We start from the raw sequence: 14,977 nt of genomic DNA on the forward strand, positions 1-14,977 counted from the left end.
GTCTCTTTCTCTCTCTCTCTCTCTCTCTCTCTCTCTCTCTCTCTCTCTCTCTCTCTCTCTCTGTCTCTTTCTCTCTCTCTCTCTCTCTCTCTCTCTCTCTCTCTCTCTCTCTCTCTTTCTCTCTCTCTCTCTCTCTCTCTCTCTCTCTCTCTCTCTCTCTCTCTCTCTCTCTCTCTCTCTCTCTCTCTCTCTCTCTCTCTCTCTCTCTCTCTCTCTCTCTCTCTCTCTCTCTCTCTCTCTCCAAAACCGGTGACAGTGCAGGAGAGAGAGAGAGAGAGAGAGGTAGACTTTCAGTTCTAGCCCACAGTCACACTGTGTAACAGTAGATGTCCCCTTATGCATTTTTAACAGCTCAGCAGGTGATGGGAACAGTTCGGTGGGGACAGTTTGTCCACAGATAGAGTGACCGGGTGATCAGGTGAGTCCGAACCCCTTTGTTTATCTGCCAGTGTTACTTAAATAATAAGGTATTATCTGGAAACTAACTTTGTTTGCAAGATTTCTTCCATCTGTATAAAACAGCATTAGAGTTTGCTAACATCTCAGAATGTGGCTTCGTTGTAAGATTAGCATGCCCTGTGTTTTCATTGATTTCTTTCTTTTTTATTGATAAATTTGATGCACTTGATTCTTAAATCAGCTAAACTTAAGCTGAACATCTCATTTTGTAAATGTGTGAACTCATTGAGGTGTCAACTTTCCGTACTGCTCTGCACGCTGTAATTATGTGAGAGAAAAGTGAGCCGGAGTAGATCAACTCGATCTATTCAAGACCAGGATTTACTTTAAAGGGATGCTCATTCACAAATTAATCCTGTTCTTTTTCCCTCAGCTGTGAATGACGTCCTTCATCATTGTCCCCGGAAACAGAGGGATAACAATCATCTGCTTCACACCTTAATTAAAGAAAGGGGACTTTGTCTCTCTGCCAAACAGCTTATGACCTACCACCGCTTTGCACTCACCTTTGACCGTGCATGTAAAAACAAACCAGCTGTAGAACCACGTGGTTTTTCCTTTTCTTGGGAAGCCTTTTTGAGGCTTTACACATCTGAGGTTTACCAGTGAAACAGGATGCCTGGAGCCAGCGGCGTCAACATCGAACCCTCCTGTGAGGCCTTGTGTCGAACCCTCGTGTCTCAGAAAGGCCTGCAAAGAGAGACAGCAGATATCTCCCAGTCTGTCCTCTACACATCACTGATGGGTCTGCTTCTGGTCACTGACAATGAGGTAGGAAACAACACAACAGTGTTAAAACCTTTAACTGGCACTCAGGCTTTCAGAGCTGCTCTTAACTTTCTCTTAATTTGAGGATGTGCTTAAGACGAGCATAAACACAGTCAGAGATATTGTGTAAAGGAATTAATGGAAAGTACACATTGACACACGTGTTTAAGCACCTGTCAGCACTCCCTGGACTCTAATAGGATGAGTGCTTGGGACTGACCTCCTTTTAGCCTCTCTTGTTATGTTAATGAGATAAGAAGGCTAAATCTGTCCCACCTTTGCAGTACACACTATGACATGAAGGGGTTAAAGCAGAAAGACAGTTACATATTGTACGGCACTAGGGGTCAAATGGTAGGGCATGCATGCGTTAAACTGCATGGATATACAGATGCAGATTGGATTGATGCTCTTTGTTGTAACAAACCAGGAACATGTGTGAATAGCTTCCTGTCTTGTCTTTATTTTCCAGAAAGAGCAGCTCACAATCGGAAGCGGAAGAGTTGGCCTTAGAAACATTGGAAATACTGTAAGTGTCAAAAGATGCAGGAATTGCTTTAAACATAACTACTTCTTGAGCTTTGTTTTTGCTTTTGCTTAATCACTCTTACTTTACTCTTATTTTTATTCTCCTACCTAGTGCTTCCTGAATGCAGTCGTCCAGTGTTTGTCTCACACACGTGGCCTACGAGACTACTGCTTCTTACTGTCCTACAGGAAAGAGAAATACTCAAAAGAGGACGCAAAGCTCATGGAAGGTACAACACCTCCTTCCTCTTCCTTATATCCCTCCCAAAGTAATGCTTTCACCTTTTTTGAATGACTCTTGTTTTCCTATGCACAGCTTTCTCCCAGGTGCTGTCGGGCCTCTGGGATATGAATGAAGGAGACACATGTGTAAATCCACGCAAGTTTTACAGTATTTTTAAAGAAGCAGTGCCTTACTTCAGTGGTTACAGGTGAGAATGCAGATTGTGATTTTCTTTTTCTCAAGGTTAACTGCATCCGTGCTACTTTTGTGAAAGAGACATTAGTGATGTACAAAGGCAAAAACATGAGGTAGAGACACGAATGATTCTTTACAAATCATGCAGCTCACCTCAAGAGCACGACATACTGTTACACTGAAGGACAAATGAGGGGCTGTTAAATATTTCAATGACCTTCCATCTCGGCCCTCAGGACAGAAACTGTGTTATGTTTTGAAATTCAGGATTGTGAAGAGATACTGTTGTGCTCATAAGTTTGCACACCCTGGCAGAATGTATGATTTCTTGGGTAGTTTCTGTTGGCATTATGATATAATGCGTAAATGAGTAAACACAGTTGTTTAACAATAAATGGCTTCAGCCAACCACTAATCATGAGTGAAATTTTTTTTTTCTCTTATCATTCATATTCTCTGAAAACTGGCCAAAAAAATCACAAATGCTGCCATGGTATGTAAACTCATGAGCACAACTGTAACTTCCTTTAACAGTGGTGTAAAGACATGCCCCTGTGTCTCTTCCTCTTTGTCCAGTCAGCAGGATGCACAGGAGTTTCTCAGGTTTTTATTGGACAAGCTGCATACAGAAATCAACCGTAGACCCTACGTTCGGCGAACAGGGAAGGAACCCGAACAGAAATATGCCAGATTTAGGTGAGTAGTAGGGCTGTGTATTTGCAAGACTCTGCAGCTACAAGATGTACCAGGATACAGTGGATTTGTAAAGTTTTGCAATGCAGAAAAAAAAGCAATATTGTATTGTCTTAAAAATCTTATACAAGGAAAAAATGTGCGATTTAAAGAACACGCTATCGTCTGCATACAATCTGATCAAATCTAAAATGTGTTTATTTATTTTATGGAATACAAACTTGAGAATCTGCAAATGTTTGTATTATTCCCTGAAAAAGCCAGCATCACCACACTCATGTTTTCACAATCTGACTAACGGAAATGACACATATCGTTGACCGTAAAAGAATAAGCATGTGAACTATTCTTCAAATTTCCTCACATTACAGAATCTACACAATGTAAAGATAATATCCTGACACTTAAGTTTATAGATGATGTCTTTCACCCTTAGCGTGACTCTTTTGCAACCTTGAAACTTCGATGTTCTCAATGCAACAAAATTTTGTTCCCCTCTTTCCCTCCTCCCAGGATTTCAGAAGAAGCAGCAGCTATGTGGAAGAAGCACCTGGAGAGAGATGACAGCAGAATAGTTGGTAAGGAGAGCAATCCAGTCATTGTGATCTGTCACTCTTATCTGTCTGATAAAAGAAACCATTCATCATTCTTGCCATCCTCCTTGTAGATCTGTTCTCAGGTCAGCTGCGGAGCTCTCTGCATTGTTCTGTGTGCTCCCACTACTCCAATACATTTGATGTGTTCTGCGATCTGTCGCTGCCCATCCCTAAGAAGAGCTCAACAGGGGAGGTGACGCTGAGGCAGTGCCTGGACCTCTTCTCTCAAGAGGAGAAACTCGACAAGGAGAATTCACCTGTAAGTGAAAAAACAATGGATTACAATGCATCAATGTGCCACTAGACTTGTAAGCTGGGATCAATGCCTTACCTACATTTTTTAATCATATAAATCTAACTTATATTTTTACAGATGTGTTGTTTATAGTGAGTAAATCTAAAGTGTATTCATGCAGCTGACACCAAAAATGTAGCCAGTCATGAACATTTTTTCATGCAGCAAACATCCATAATTACTTTCTTATTGGTGTCCTGCATTATTCAATGTAGACTTGCACCGAGGCTAACAAACTTCATGGTAAAAGAAGCATCTATACATTTCTGCAGAGGGAAAGACAACGCTAGCACTGAGGTATCCATCCAAATACAAACAAAAAAGTCAACTTTGTTACAAGCATTGGACTGCACAGGACAAAACTGACAAAATACCAACACCATAAGAGAAATTGTATGATCAAACACATGAAAACCACTGAAGAAGTTGGTACTGAAATCTGATTCTTATTGTTAGGGTCTTGTGGACGTACAATGAAGAGGGACAGCTATACCTACAAGTATTTTTGATAGTATAACAGAGAAATGTTCTGTAAAGTGTGACATTTTGATACTGTTGACCACCAAATTCTTTTAAACAGATTAAGTGAGTATGTTGGCCTGTCCGGTAGTGTTTTTAAATGGTTCGCATCCTACCTCTCTAACAGAAATTTTTATGTAACAATCAACAATCAAAATTCTGAACATCATGAGGTTACCTGTGGGGTACCGCAAGGATCAATTTTAGGACCGTTACTTTTTAACTTGTACATGCTTCCCCTGGGCAGTGTCATCAGGAGACATGGCATAGATTTCCACAGCTACGCTGATGACACTCAGCTCTATGTGGCCGTGTCTCCTGATGACACTGGGCCGATTGACTCACTTTTTAACTGCATTTTAGATATTAAAACCTGGATGTCACATAACTTTTTACAGCTCAACCAGGAAAAAACGGACGTACTTGTCATCGGCTCAAAGGCTCAGAGAGAGAAACTGGCCTCCACACTAAATGTTCATGGACTTAATCCAAGCCAAGAAGCCAGAAACCTAGGTGTTTTATTTGATTCTGATTTTAATTTTAAACCACATGTTCGTTTTATCACCAAAACAGCCTTTTATCATTTAAAGAACATTTCTAGGGTGAGGCCGTTTCTCTCTCTGAGCAACACAGAGAGACTAATGCACGCTTTTATAACCAGCAGGCTGGACTACTGCAATGCTCTCCTTTCTGGTCTTCCAAAGAACACAATTAACAAACTGCAGTTAATACAAAATGCAGCAGCTAGAGTTTTAACGAGGACCAGAGGGAGAGCACACATTACGCCTATTTTAAAATCTTTACATTGGCTGCCTGTTGCTTTTCGTATTGATTTTAAAATTATTTTACTAGTTTTTAAGGCACTGCATGGCCTTGCACCAGACTACATCTCAGAGATGCTTTTAGTATATAAACCAGGTAGGTCTCTCAGATCCTCCGGCTCCTCTCTTTTAGCTGTTCCTAAGAGCAGAACTAAAACATTTGGTGACGCTGCTTTCAGCCACTACGCTCCCAAACTATGGAACAGCCTGCCGGAGGATCTGAGAGGAGCTGATGGAGATATTGAGACTTTTAAACGTAAACTAAAAACATATTTATTCAGTCTGGCTTTTATGTAGGGTTTAACAATTTTATTACCTACCTTTTATTAGAATATTGATTTAAATGTTGCTTTATTATTTTAGTAATTTTAACTGTTATCTTATTCTATTTTTATGTATTTATTCATTCATTTATTTAATTTTATTTATCCACTCAGTTTTATTGATATTTTTCAGCCTTAGTTTTATTTTTCAACTCTTATCCTTACCTTTTAAATCTATTTATTTTAACTATTTTTATTTCTTAATTTTGATGCTTTAACTTATTTTAATTACACATATTTTATTTTGGTGTGCATTGGTCTCTATTTTATTTTATTTTTATGTTGTTCTTATTTTTAATTTGTATTTTTATTAGTTTTATTATTATCATTATTATTATCTTCCACTAAAATGTCTTAGCATTGTTTCATTTCTGCTTCTTTCTTGTTTTCAATCGCTGTAAAGCACTTTGGGTTGCATTTTATTTGTATGAAAGGTGCTATATAAATAAAGCTTGATTGATTTTAAACCTACCGTTATGTTGCGGGTCAAATTGACCCATTTTAGAGTTAAAAATGTGTTAAAGGTATTTTTTCGGTATGAAACTTCTTCTGCTTGGCTTAATTAGCGTTATCAATATGTAAAATAAAAATGGTTCATTTCAGGTATTTGCAACCCCCCCTGGATGTTTATATTACATATATACTGTTCAGGTCAATTTGACCCGGCAGTCAGAATGTAGGCTAAAAGGGATCAGAAGGGTCAAATACTAATTGTTTTTTTTGGGATTGTGGGTAGAGCAACTTCCACTACTCTATAACCTAGGTCCTAATGTCAAAGTGGATGAAAGGCTAGCGGTATTCAGAGGTTGCTGCCCATTTAGGCAATATATGACTTCCAAACTAGCTAAATACGACATAACTATCTGGGCTTCACTTCATAAAAAAAATAATAATACAAACAAATAAATAAACAAAGATCTATGTCATGTAAAACTATTGTATTTATATGTAGGTCTTTATAATGTACATTAAAAAAAGTTTTAACATGAATCATTTTTATGAAAAACAAGTGAATTATCCTCATTGGATCATGACCTGTGAGAGGTTAAGAATACCACTGCACTAAATATTGATTGAAATGGTTAGTAATGGAGTTAATAATGAGATGTAAACAATGTTTTTTGGGTTCTGACACTTTTGGATAATTAAACATGCGAGAAACGAACATAACACGAGGGTTAAAAGAAACATAAACAGATGTCTACATGGTCATTTTTTAAAGTATTTAATAGTAGTACAACAAATCCTGGTTCTTTTAAAATTTCAATATATTTCTGATGCACATTTGTTTGTGTGTTTCAGATGTGTGAGAGGTGTAACAGGCATACAGAGTGCACCAAGCGCCTGTCCATCCAGAGGTTCCCCCAGGTTATTGTGATCCGTATCCTTGGGAGCTGCTTTTATTCAGAGTATGAACCTTATCATGAAGTCATGTTTTTGTGCCGGAGGTTATTGAGCTTAACAGTCTCCATCAGATCTGAATCGGTTCACAATGTCACGTTGGTCTATCAGTAAAAGCACCACATACGTGTCCTTCCCACTCACTAACCTGGACCTCGGACCCTACGGGCCTCTGGACTCTGGTAACGTAACAAAACTTTTATTCAAGTTTAATAGGGTTTTAAATGTGAAAGTACATGTAAATTATTCCTTTACACACTATATGTCTTCAAAAACTGAATAAGTGAGTCATTATATCTTTATTTAACCTTACAGGCCCAGTTCTATATAATTTATATGCAATATGTAACCACGCTGGAACAGTGAACATGGGCCACTACACAGCCTGCTGTTCAGATGAAAATGGCTGGTGCTTTTACAATGACTCAAGGTGAGACCCGTCCTGTACTCAATTTTTCTTTTCCAATACGTAATTCCCTGCAACCTGTAAATTAAAGACAGTCTTCTTTAGAGTCTTCAGTGTCTTTGGATAATTTATGTTTAGACTTTTTTTTTTTAATAAACCTGTGCTGTTTCCCATGATTTCACATGACTCGTCGTCTGCCATCCTACAGTGTGACTCCTCTCTCAGAGAACCAGCTTCAGACCAATCAAGCCTATGTGCTGTTCTACCAGCGCAGCAACAGCACCACCACAACCACAGTCAGGAAGTAGACCTCAGACTGGCTGAGCCGGAGAACCAATCAGAACAACTTTACCTCCAGTGTCCATAGAAACAAATAGAAGCAGCAGTGCATCTCTGGTATCTGTGAACTTCTCAATCTCATTAGCTCGAATAAACTCCAAGGAGGAGGGGAAAGAGGGAATGCATACTCAGTTTAAGGGGGGTAAGAGATGAGCTACCCTCCTAAATCATAAAGAAGCTTTTGAAGAGTCTCAATGTGAGAGTTGAAACAGTTCAGATGGACTCTGTGCCCTGGTCCTTAGGCAGGAGTTATGGCTGTAAATGCACACCATGATTGGGATTCATGCTAACCTAAACACAAATATATCTGTGGAAGAAAAAAACATATCATGACTGTTGTGACATAGGACTTGTTCAGATTGTCTCGCTACAATTGTAAGCAACAGTTTTGTGGAAAGAAACTTGAATTTAAGGCTAACTATCTGTAGCTGTTACTTAATCTTTATGCTATTTTAGAATCTAAACCCTCCTCCAGGTGGAGGAATCCTTAAATATCAAAATGGGCTATGTATTTCTGTCATATATTCATATATGTATGTATATTTTTTTACATTCGTTTCTTCTGCTAATGTACATATGGACAAAAACACATCATATTGATTGTATTATTTATACTTCAGTCAATAAATAACAAACAATGACAATTTTGATCAGTAGTTTTATTTCAAATCAATGTTTTAATTATTGTTTTATTATCAACTTTGTATTTTAATACTTCATGAATTTTACTAAGTTACTAAATAGATCTGATTATTCCTTTACAAGTGAATTTATAAGTCGTATTTTTATGGAGCCAAAATAAGGACTTTAATGTTTGGTTGGGAAAATACAATTTGGCATTGAAAACACCCTGAAACTGAAAAAAGAAACATTGGCATTGAAACACTTGTATTGTAAAAAATTGTAACAGCATCAAAACAGGTATTGGCAATGAAAACGTTTCACTGAAGTTAAAATAATAAACATCAAATGTTATATTATTTAATTTCTAGAATTTTTTGCATTCTAATATTTTTTCTTTACGGAAGAGGATTAGGGCCCCCTCAAAACAAAATTAGATTTTAGAATATTTTAGAATATAGATTTTTTATTATTCCTAGAAGAAAGTCAGAATTCTGACTTTAATCTCAGAATTCTGACTTTTATCTCATAGATCTGACTTTAATCCACTGGGGGGAAAAAAGTGAAGGTCCAATATATTTTATTATCATTATTATTCTGAGAAAAAAGTCAAAAAACTGACTTAAATCAAAGAATTCTGACTTTTTTCTTAGAACAGAAACATAAAAAAACATATATATTGGACTTTTTTTCAGTGGCCGTAATCCTCTTGCGTATTTTTTGAATGACAATCATAGTATATTTATTTGATGTCACTTTTTTTCAATGACAGATTATTTTTTCGATGACGTTTTTCTGCATTAAAAAAAACGTCATCGAAAAAATAATCTGTCATAGAAAAAAAGTGACATCAAATAGATATGATATGATTGTTATTCAAAAAAATATTAGAATGCAAATGTCTAGAAATTAAATAATATAACATTTGATGTCTGTGATTTTAACTTCAGTGAAACATTTTCAATGCCAATACCGGTTTTGATGCTGTTACAATTTTTTACAATAAAAGTATTTCAATGCCAATGTTCATTTTTTCAGTTTCAGTGTATGTTTTCAATGCCAAATGTTATTTTCAATACCAAACATTAAAGTCATCGTTTTTGGCTCCATATTATATTTTCAAGTAAACGTTCCACAGTCTGACAAATGAGGTAATTCTGCGCATGCGTGTGCACAGTGGGCGGAGTTTTCCAGTCGGTCAGGAAGAGGAGAAAGGCGGACACAGAAACATCAAGCGGTAATCATTCTTTACGGTAGCTTTTTAACTTTAACCCGTGGCTTGTTTCGTTGACTTAAGTGTTACATTTGCGTAGTAAGTATTGTAGATGAAGTTTCGAAGAGAAAACTTTGAATGACAGAAGTTAAAACCATGAAAACCCCGTTAGGTTGAATGCTAACCTAGCTAATGTTAGGTGGTTTGACAGGCCCGACTGAACAGCAGCGTTTCAGCAGGAATGGGAACACAGCACGGAAATGCTAAATGTTTACAGCCTGTACCTCCTCGGTATATTTGCCAGTATTGTTATTTCAGTTTATTTTAATGCAGTTACTCAGGGAATTTGTGAAAGAAACTTAAAACTGTGAGGAGGCCGGTCTGCTGACGTTTCCGACGGTGTGTGAACTCGGAACGTTTCTTCTTATATTATTTGTTTGCGAGGGGAGAGTGAAAAAGATCCACAGCTTCAATTGTAAACTCCTACCTCTCATAAGTACTTTTATTGTAAAAACATGTCTGTGTGTATCACTATTGATGAGTAGTTCAGTAATCCGTGTTACCTTGTTAAAGGTGAGACCTTGTTTGGGACTTGTTTTTTCTCTCCACAGATGGCTGCTATCAGAAAGAAGTTGGTGATAGTTGGGGATGGTGCATGTGGGAAAACTTGCCTGCTCATCGTCTTCAGCAAAGACCAGTTCCCAGAAGTCTATGTCCCCACTGTGTTTGAGAACTATGTGGCAGACATTGAGGTGGATGGGAAACAGGTGAGACACATAACATTAGATATGTGTTTGGATCTGAGGAGCCCAAAACACAGCTCTGTGCATTGTAAAACACATTATTTAAGCAAAATATGTAAATAACCTCAATCTGAGAAAAATAAGAATCTACAAACTAAAACTTCACAAAACCTGCTTCCTGTTAGCACTGTCAGAAAAGAGGGTTTCAAGAAGCTTTTCAGAGAACTAAATCAACATACAAGCTAACAAACCGTCTGATTTCTAAAACTTTCAAAAATCTGCCTTTAAATGTAAATGAAATGATTCGATATTTAACGTGATAATTAGCAATATCGACTGATATGAATAACTTTATCGTGAAAACTTCTTTTTAAATATCGCCTAGTTCTACCTAGAACACTATCGCTGAAATTAGTAACATCCTCACTGACATCGGGTGTTTTTACCTGATTTAATATACCCAATTTAATATACCCAATTAAAAGTACTTGTCGTCAAAATATGACAATACATGACAAATTAGAGTAGTGCTCTTTCATTTTCAACTGTGCCATGTCTAACAAAATGAAAAATATGTATCATGGGAGGAACTTATAAAAATGCTCCAAAATTACTGAAAAATTTGGGATTCGGGACCAAAAATTCCACACACAGAAAATGATGAAACTGGAAACTTGGTGTTTGGTCCACCCACTCCTGGGACATTTGAGAGTTCCCTGGTGAAGGCACAGCCTCCTTGACACACAAACAGCTGCAGGAGAGAGAAACAAAAAAACACTATAGCCGGGTGAAAATCACCCGAACACGTGCCTGTAGAAAAAAGCGGGTTTTGGAGTAGGGAAACACCCACGCCTTTTAAAGACTATGCTTAAGCTACCCAGGGACCCATGACACTCAGACAAACGCAACATAATGAAAATCATGTAGATGTGTTTGCTCGGGTGAAAATCACCTGGTGATACTGTTCTAGGGTTAAAAAGAAAGAATATTGAGGCTTTCCCAGTATAATTTTTATTATCTGATTTTGGAAATGTCAAGTAGAGCTGCAACAAGCCATCACTTGCATTATCAAGTACTCTTTTGTTCTGCAGAACACACAAATCTGTGAAAATGTCTTTGTAATTTCTTATTTCTTCGAGTGATCATCAAATGTCATGTATTGTTTTTCCAACAGTGGATGTAGCTCTTTTTTTGTTAACAGTGATAAGAATTAAAGTCAAAATTTTTATTTTGATGAGAAAAAAAAAGAAACTTCAAACACTTCGGTACTTTTTTTAAACAGTTGATTAATTTCCTGAATGTAATCTAAATCCCTCTCATACCACAAAATACTGAACCCATTTTTTTATCCTGATTTTTTTGTTTTGTTTAAACTATGAATATTATTGATTTTGTTAATGCATTTTTTCTTCTTCTTCTTCATCATCATCATCATCGTCATAATTATTGAGTTTTTACTTTGTGTTTTCAGTAAAGTATTGATGATAATGTAATAGGTTGACTATACAACAATGTTGACTATATCTCCTTACATGTTACTTTCTCTGTCTCTTCGCAGGTTGAGCTGGCACTTTGGGATACAGCAGGTCAGGAAGACTACGACAGACTGCGGCCACTCTCTTACCCTGACACTGATGTTATTCTTATGTGCTTCTCTGTAGACAGCCCTGACAGTTTAGGTATTGTCTTTGTAACTGTCACACCATTATGCATTCAGTGCCTTACAATGATCCTGTTGATGCATTTCACTAATTACTGCATTCTTATCTCACTGTAGAAAATATTCCTGAGAAATGGACACCTGAAGTGAAACACTTCTGTCCAAATGTTCCAATCATCCTGGTGGGCAATAAAAAGGACCTGCGCAATGATGAGCACACCAGGCGAGAGCTTGCCAAAATGAAACAGGTCTGTTTTTTGTCTTCAAACTGACTTTGTAATAATAATAATAATAATAATAATAATAATAATAATAATAATAATACATTTTATTTAAAAGCGCCTTTCTCAACACTCAGGGCTACTTTATAGAGGGATTAAAACACAATAAATAAAATAATGCGGTAAAATATATAAAAACAACAAGCAAAGGAACACCAAGTTAAAATGAAGCAGTGGAGATTAAACAGAGAATGCGGATTGGAACAGATGGGTTTATGAGTTTTGATTTGAAGAGGGGTAGAGAGTCAATATTTCTAATGTCCGGTGGGAGTGAGTTCCAGAGTATGGGAGCAGAGCAACTGAAAGCTCTGCTCCCAGAGGGCACAGAGAGGTGGAGGGAGGAGGAAGACCTGTAAATGTGCATGTATGTACATTCTTAATGTAATCCTTTTCTCACATCTGTTTCCAGGAGCCAGTTAAATATGAAGATGGCAAAGAAATGGCAAACCGCATCTCTGCTTACGGCTACCAGGAGTGTTCTGCCAAAACCAAAGATGGTGTAAGGGAAGTCTTTGAGATGGCTACTAGGGCAGCACTGCAGGCCAAGAAACGTGGCAAGAAGTCCACTTGCCTTCTGTTATAGGCTCTGGGACACCAAGGAGCTGCCGCCATCACACATGAGAGGGCAGCTTCCGTTGAGATTTGACAAAGGGGGGAGAATATTGGGGAGGGCCCTGAAAAGTTTTGCAGATGCTCAATTTGTGATCACCCAGTTATCTTCATCAAATTAAAGCAGATCTTTAACGATTCGATAGGCTTCTACACGTCAATCCTTGGTCTCTACATTGGGCTACATACCATTTCGCTTGCTTTTATCAAACATCTTTTTGATCTGGGAATCTCCAGGGCAGTTGGTGGGGGTGATTCAAAGATGAGTAGATGTAAACTTGTTACAATGTGCCATGATTAGAATGAAGCTAGAAACGGTCATTACTGGGGACATTGGAAAGAAAGATGGATAAAATACATAAATGTAAAATAGGTTTGAATTAAGACCATGTCTAAGTGGATTTTACACAGTATCGCCTACATGTAGTGCCTTGAGAGCAGGAGTCAAGAAGAGTAAGTTGTGGGGTTGGGATTCATAATTTCAGATGGGGTATTATTTTGTCATTTGTAGTGTCAACACATCACATTTTGTGAATGCCTTCTCCCTGTCATTGACTTGGCTCCTTCAGGCTCATATTCTGACTCAGGCGCTATGCAGGGGTATGCCTAAACTAGATTGTATGAGATATTTTTCCCATACTGAATTACTTACCTGTAGTTAAGAGTGTGTGCGGGTGTGAGTACGTGAGTGTGTGCAACTGTATGGTGGTTTGTTTTCTCCAGTGCAGGTCTGCATGCAGTGAATGTGTGTTACTTAGTGTGAGTGTGTATTAACAAGTGTCCATGTACTGTATTCATGGAAAGGCCTTCTGCGTCACTGACCTAACTCCTTGTTTCCATGCCAAAGTTACCCCTGACAACCACATTTTATGGCTCAGATGGGTAATGGAATTAACAGCTACTCAGAGTGACACAGAAACCTTCACTTTACTGGAAGACATTGTACTACACATAGAGGCACAATCAGGTTAAACATATTATGACTTTGTAGGACCTTTTTTTTTTTTTTTTTTTTTTTTTTTTTTTTTTTTTTTTTTTTTTTGAGTGTACTAGCGATTCATTTGATTGTGTTAATCAGTGGGTCAAATCACGAGTGGTGTAGTTGATAAGTTGAATATTCTTTCTTTAGATAATAGGCTTATAATATTACTATAATGTCCATTATGTACTGTATGTCTTACAAGGCCTTGTAAGGACATGTTATTGATGTGTATTTCAAGTTTGCCTGTTTTGCAATCTTCCCCATCTCATGAAATCGTCATTATTGTACTATAACTTTAATGTTGGTGTCTCTAATTTTCTTATCATATTTTAATCATTTTACTTAATCCTGCTGTTATGATCAGCTCCTGTCAGTTAAATGATAAATAAATTGTAACTGTAGAATTGTTTTGTTTTACTAATTAAAGGTCAACCTTAGGGTGCATGGCTGGACAGTTTTGGGGTGGGCTGCTAAAGCAGCTATTTTCCTATACTTTCTTTTTCTTTTTTTGTACTGTGACATATTAGGATTTCTGGATTTTCCAAATAAAGGTGACATTGGGGTTTTCTGTTGTAAGGTATTTATGTGTTTCTTGGATCCATTCATTCATTTATGATTACCACAGTCTTTGTTATATTTCTGGCATTAATTTACTTTTTGTCTTTAATAAACATTCATAACCTGTCAAAATATCTGATTCTTTTGTTGTTTTTTGACAGGGTATCTTCGGTGTCCTAGTTCAGGGATTCCCAAACTTTTCAGCCCGTGACCCCGAAAATGTTGGTGCCAAAGTCTTGTGACCCCACTGTCCCTTAAAGTGAATTAATGTGGCTTCATTTAGCTGGTCTGCACAAAATTAGCCTACCTATATGAGCATGCGGTTGTGTTTCCTGTACTGTTATGAATTAACCTGCTGCTACTGATGCTTTTGATAATTAACTGTTCAATAACCCTTTACTTAGGAGTCATTTAGTAAAAAGAAAGGCAGACAACTCATTACATTTTCTTTTTTCAAGGTTTTATTTCAAATTTAACTTCTATTTTTGTTGGTATTTTTTATTATAATGTGTGATGGCCCTGAAGGACAAAACAAATTTACAAAAGATGAAACACTTTTACAAAGTTGGAGAAAAATCTACATTTTGGAAAACAAATTTACATTTAAGATAACAAAATTACAAAGTCAAAACACTTTTACCAAGGCCAAAACAAATTAACATTTAAGAAAACAAATTTACAAAATCAAAAAACACTTTGACAAGTGGTGAGACAATTTTACAAACAGCGGAACACTTTTACCAT

General features: G+C 37.1%; 2 protein-coding genes across 5 annotated transcripts; both read left to right on the forward strand.

Moving 5' to 3' along the window:
* Nucleotides 1-328: 328 nt before the first annotated feature.
* Nucleotides 329-8,207, forward strand: usp21 (ubiquitin specific peptidase 21). The gene is made up of 12 exons (XM_034696030.1): nt 329-418; nt 833-1,230; nt 1,700-1,756; nt 1,868-1,985; nt 2,072-2,186; nt 2,750-2,869; nt 3,380-3,444; nt 3,534-3,721; nt 6,723-6,801; nt 6,896-7,003; nt 7,137-7,251; nt 7,436-8,207. Exons 2-12 carry the CDS (start codon nt 1,075-1,077, stop codon nt 7,533-7,535), a joined length of 1,221 nt encoding a protein of 406 aa, XP_034551921.1. The 5' UTR covers nt 329-418; nt 833-1,074; the 3' UTR covers nt 7,536-8,207.
* A 1,109-nt stretch (nt 8,208-9,316) lies between these two features.
* LOC117821621 (rho-related GTP-binding protein RhoA-C-like) lies at nt 9,317-14,255 on the forward strand. Of its 4 annotated transcripts, none has more exons than XM_034696032.1 (5): nt 9,317-9,424; nt 10,012-10,167; nt 11,702-11,822; nt 11,921-12,051; nt 12,494-14,255. In XM_034696032.1, the coding sequence occupies exons 2-5, from the start codon at nt 10,012-10,014 to the stop codon at nt 12,665-12,667; spliced, it is 582 nt and encodes a 193-aa protein (XP_034551923.1). In that variant the 5' UTR covers nt 9,317-9,424; the 3' UTR covers nt 12,668-14,255. The 4 variants fall into 4 exon arrangements, with proteins under 4 accessions (XP_034551923.1, XP_034551925.1, XP_034551924.1 ...); XM_034696034.1 differs by having other exon boundaries at nt 9,422-9,440; XM_034696033.1 differs by lacking the exon at nt 9,317-9,424 and adding an exon at nt 9,483-9,499.
* The last annotated feature ends 722 nt before the right edge of the window (nt 14,256-14,977 follow it).

Source organism: Notolabrus celidotus, chromosome 11, assembly GCF_009762535.1.
Source record: "Notolabrus celidotus isolate fNotCel1 chromosome 11, fNotCel1.pri, whole genome shotgun sequence".
Classification (NCBI taxonomy): Eukaryota; Metazoa; Chordata; class Actinopteri; order Labriformes; family Labridae; genus Notolabrus; species Notolabrus celidotus.